The sequence below is a fragment of the Theobroma cacao genome, chromosome 10 (genome assembly GCF_053813885.1).
Source record: "Theobroma cacao isolate CCN51 chromosome 10, ASM5381388v1, whole genome shotgun sequence".
NCBI classification, from domain to species: domain Eukaryota; kingdom Viridiplantae; phylum Streptophyta; class Magnoliopsida; order Malvales; family Malvaceae; genus Theobroma; species Theobroma cacao.
Genome location: NC_142648.1, coordinates 18,922,070 through 18,927,296, shown reverse-complemented (window position 1 = coordinate 18,927,296; position 5,227 = coordinate 18,922,070). Strand labels below are relative to the sequence as shown.

Here is a 5,227-nt window from a genome sequence, read left to right as displayed (position 1 = left end):
GAACACAAAGACTTTTGAGTTTGACTGCATGTTTGGTTTAGCCATTTCCCTTTTATTGCTAAGGAACTTTTTGATTGTGAAATAACTAAGGAATAGCCATTCCTCTTAAATGACTATTCACTAAAATTATCTAAAATTAAAAAATAACTAATACCACCTTTCTCATGGTATTAGCTATTCAACCATTGAGGAATAAATTTAAAAAAAAAAATAAAGCTCAAAACTCCCCTTACAAGTTTTCAAATTATAACCCTATTTATATAAACATATTATTTTTTCTCTTTCCTCCTCCTCTCCCTTAATTCCAACTTCTAATAAAATATTAATATTTCAAAATATTAATGATGAAATTATAAATAAAATTTAATATGTAAATTATCAATTATTAATATTTTAAGTAAATTATAAATTATTAATATTTAAAACTAAAATAAAATAAAAATAAATAATCACAATAATGTTTAAATTATAAATAAAATATTCATATTTTTAAATGTTAATTTTTAAATTATAAATAAAATATTAATATTTAAATTATCAATTATTAATATTTTAAATAAATAAAAATAAAGATTGTTAATAACATTTAAATTATAAATAAAATATTCATATTTTAAAATGTCAATGATTAAATTATAAATAAAATGTTAATAATTAAATGATCAAATATTAATATTTTAAATAAATTATCAATTATTAAAATTTAAAAAATAAAATAAAATAAAAATAATTAAACATAATAGTAGTTAAATTATGAATAAAATATTAATATTTGAAAATATTAAAGATTAAATTAAAAATAAAATATTAATATTTAAATTATCAATTATTAATATTTTAAATCAATTATAAATTATTTATACTTAAAAAATAAAATAAATAATAAATAATCGTGTATTATATTAAAGAATATTTTTATCTTTTTATCTTCTATTTCTTTCTTATTCTAAAATTATTTTTAACAATCAAATACAGCAATAAGTCATAATAACTATTCATCTGCTATTCTATTTGTTGTAGCAAATAACGTAATAACTATTATATTATATTCTCACAGAATAATTATTATATTCCATTTTCATTTATCTCGTGCACGGAAAGTTTTAACTAAATTTGTAGCAATACCTAACAAAGTCGACAAGAATGCCAAATATAATCTTCGAAGTAGATGTTCAAATTTTAACTGCTGAGACATGCCTTGATCCTTTCGACAATGTATATACATCCTTTGAAACTAAAATAAATAAATTTTAAATAAAAGGAATTTGTATTGCATTACTGCATAATTAAGGTCGGACATGAGGCCGATTAAGAAAAATAAATAAATGCCCTGCAATTTAATGTTAATGACCTGTCTGATCTGCATAGCAGAAGTTAATTTTATTTATTGTCTTAGCTGAATTAATCTGTGAATGGCCATGATTTGAAAGAAGAGCAATGATTTTCAAAATATATTTAGAAGTTATTGCGAAATGAAATTTATCAACCGATGAAGTACCCAGCAACAGCAGGAATTGACAAGAACATCTAACCGAAACGACCTTTTCAGAAACAAACAAACCCAGAAGAAGAAACCCAAAAGTATGCATACCAAAAGTGTATGGTTTGTGAGTTTGAGCTAAAATCTTAACTCCATAACCCCTAACCCCTTGGCTTGATCATTGCTTTTAAGGTATTCTTCATGACTACAGTAAACTCCAACTTCCCACTAAAATCCATTTTGCTATTAGGTGGATAGGCAGTCCATTCAAATTCCTGAACCATTCTTGCTAACATTAGGTGAACATGCACTGTCGCCATCCCCAAACCAGGGCAAATCCTCCTCCCAACCCCAAATGGCATCATTTTCACCCCTTTTACCCCTGTTATATCCGCAGCTTCTTTCTCCGAGAAAAACCGATCCGGGTCAAATTTTTCTGGGTTCGACCATATTTTTGGATCCTCACTAATCCCTGGCAAGAAAATCTCAAGATTTGCGTCGGTCGGGATGTCAAATCCCCCCAAAGTTGCAGGCTCAGTCGCTGCATGAGTTAGTGAAAAATATGTTGGTGGGTGCCTCCGTAACAATTCTTTCACTGTCGCTTGTAAATACTTCATTTTGTCTACATCAAACTCGTCTACTTTTCGATCGCCGACCGTCCATTTAATTTCATCGTAAAGCTTAGATTGAACATCTGGGTTCTCAATCAGCTGTGCGATGCCCCATTCAAGTGCAGTTGCAGTGGTATCGGTCCCCCCATTGAGGAACTCAGAACAGAGTGTGACCAGCTCTGAATTGGATGGTGCTGATTTTCTTCCTTCAACTTTGAGATCAAAAAGAGTGTCAAGGTATGAAAACGACATGGCGGATTTATCCGATCCCGGATTTAGAAGAGCTTCTCGACGCTTTTCGATGAATGGGACTATATATTCCACTTGCTCCTTACGAACCTGGAGAGCTCTTTTTCTTTGCTTGGAGAAAAAGGGGCTTAAAATGGGAAGATAATCATCAATTCTTGGATCAAGAGTGATTAAAACAGTTTTCATTACCTGATCCATTTTCTCCACAGTTTCTTCATCCATTTCAATCCCAAAACACATGCCTAAGAGTATACAAAACACTGCGAAACGAGCATTTTTCAGCACCGAAACAACCCCCTTATTAGCTTCGGCTTCAGCTCGCAGGCGATCGATTAGTTTATCCATTGCATGCTGTCTAGTACTGCGAAACTCTTTAAGCCTGCTTGAACTCAGCATATTCTGAACCATGTTCCGCCTCAGAGACCTCCATACTGGCCCGTAAACCGCTGCATTTACGGTGAATTTGTTGCAACTAAAGATGTTTCGAGTGGGATTTTCTCGTGGCCTGCTGGCGAGCAGGGCACCCTTTTCGATGAATGCTTCATGGCATAGCTTGGCATCGCTGAGTATAATCATCGTTCTAGTCCCCATTCTGAGTGTAAAAATTGGCCCATATTTTTTTCGAAGATCCTCGACATATTCAAAGAAGGGCTTGCCAGAGCGAGCAGCCTGGAAAAGATTTCCAACAACAGGCCAACCAGGGGGCCCTGGAGGGAGGTTTAGGCGTTTTGATTTTGACTTGCGAGAAAGAAAGAAAATCAGGCATGAAAGGACGAAGGCAACAAGTGTGAAGAAGAGATGGGAGTTAGAGGAGAAAGAATAAGAAGTGAAATGGTAAGAGGAAGTAGCCATACTGAAGAAGTGATGCAGTATGATAGATGATATTTAGACAGGGGTATAAAAATGAGCAGAGCATGAAAATGCAGGTGGGGTTCAGTTAAAGCTACTCGTGAAAGGTTTCTACCACCACTGTATAGGTGGGACGGTGTTAAATGCCGAGGAGACAGAGAACAGCACAAACTATGGGCCAAAAACCATTAAGACTTGCATTGTAATTCCCAGCTAGCTTGCTATAGGAAAAGCAAAAGCAATAGAAACAAAAACTAAAACGAGTTCCATGACTTATTGCATGCAGCTACTCATTTAATGAGAACTTAGGAGACTTAACTCAGTACTTGTCTTGAGGAGAGCTGAGGCAGAGATTTCCTGAAATTGGATGAGATTTGACAGGTGAGTGTTGAAGAACCTACGAGTCAGCTGTGGCTCACAGTTCAAGAGATGAAAAGTTCAAGGAGTAGAAATAAATGAAGTCTGTCGTTGACCTGATGCTTGTGAACATGCAACTTTTTGTACAACACTGGATCGAGAAAGGATTGTGCTGACGTGATCGGGACTTGGATTGGATAAGAACCAATGTACATGCTTGTATCGTAACAGGTAAAGTGTAAGGTATATATGTTTTATGGGATAGTATTACATATATTAGAAAGTAATCCCGCGTTATGCAACAGATTTCTAAATTTTTTTAAATTATTGGTGAAATAATTCTATTAGAGAAAAATGATATTTTTATATGAGGAGTTTGTATTAAATTTTCTTAACAAGTATATAAATATGATGAAAAGATATAGAAAAATTATTTATAAGGGTAAACAATTGAAATAATAACCGATGAATGGAAAGAATAACAATTAATAACAAATGAAGGATGTGGCATAATATTGTTTGAGTTATATATCAGAAAATAAAAAATGAATGTTACAGTAGTCTTTTTTGAGTTATATGATTAAAAAGTGCCATGGTATGACAAAACAAAGAAATTAAGAGAGATTTTTGCTATGTTTACAAACAACACTATGAGAAAGAAGATGTTACATAGTATATAACAAAAAGTGAATTGTCAGCAGTAAGTTGATATCCTTAACAAAGATCCTTATGTCTAAAATTAGTAGTGCAAAGTAATAAATAATGTTGTAATCATTTTATATATACATTAATAAAGTAAGCAGTTTTAAACAACAAGAAAAGAGAAAAATAGTTTCAAAGGCATAGAAAATGAATCCAAATTCAATGAATATGGAGAAAAACCATTTGGATGATTTCATATAGGGAAGAGAAAACTGGGCAATAATCTAAGTTCATCACAAGCAATTGAGGCTTCTTGCTTTAACTGAGGTCAATGATGATCTCCCATTTTGGTTAATCAGATATAAGTTTTAGAATAATATAGCTTTCATTAGCATTAAAAGAAGAAGAGTAAAAACATTAGTTAGCATTTAATCCTTGCGAAGAAAAAGCACATGAGGACAGTTTAAACATAGGATTTGAATGATATAAAATTCATTTTATTTAATAGCGCATTCCCTTCCAATTGTATCGTTTTAACAACGATTCTGCTGTTAAGGAACAATCCAAATTTCGGTTGGAAGAAATCATTTTTGCTGCTAAAGGAGGAAGAGGTCGACTTGTGATCTGTGAAAGATAATGAATCCGGATGAGCTATGGTTGATCGTAGATTTTCTAATTTTAAAATAAAGAATCTTCTTACAAGCATGAGATTGATTTTTCGTGTGCCTTTGTCTGTCAACCAATTCTTCCTTTAACAACGAAAACGATTTTTTCCAACAAAAAAGGGACCATCATTGATAGCAAAAACTGTTAGTGAACTTAAAAAATTGTCGAAAATATAGGTTGATAGTAAGAATTATTAGTATATTTATATAGGATGTTAATGACAATATAGCATCAAAACTTTTATTTATTTGTTAAATGATTTACTTCTAGTCGGTCAGGTTCGTCAAATATATTAGAATGAGTAATATTTACTTTTTTTTTTGTTATGTTGGTAAATTTTTAGCTTTAATAATTTTATTCTGTTATATGTATT

The 5,227-nt window shown here is 31.8% G+C and overlaps 1 protein-coding gene across 1 annotated transcript; it reads right to left on the bottom strand.

Annotated features, from left to right (window-relative positions):
* Positions 1–1,452: 1,452 nt before the first annotated feature.
* Positions 1,453–3,635, bottom strand: LOC18586772 (cytochrome P450 77A3-like). The gene has a single exon (XM_007010322.3). It carries the CDS (start codon positions 3,190–3,192, stop codon positions 1,642–1,644), a length of 1,551 nt encoding a protein of 516 aa, XP_007010384.3. The 5' UTR covers positions 3,193–3,635; the 3' UTR covers positions 1,453–1,641.
* Positions 3,636–5,227: the final 1,592 nt, after the last annotated feature.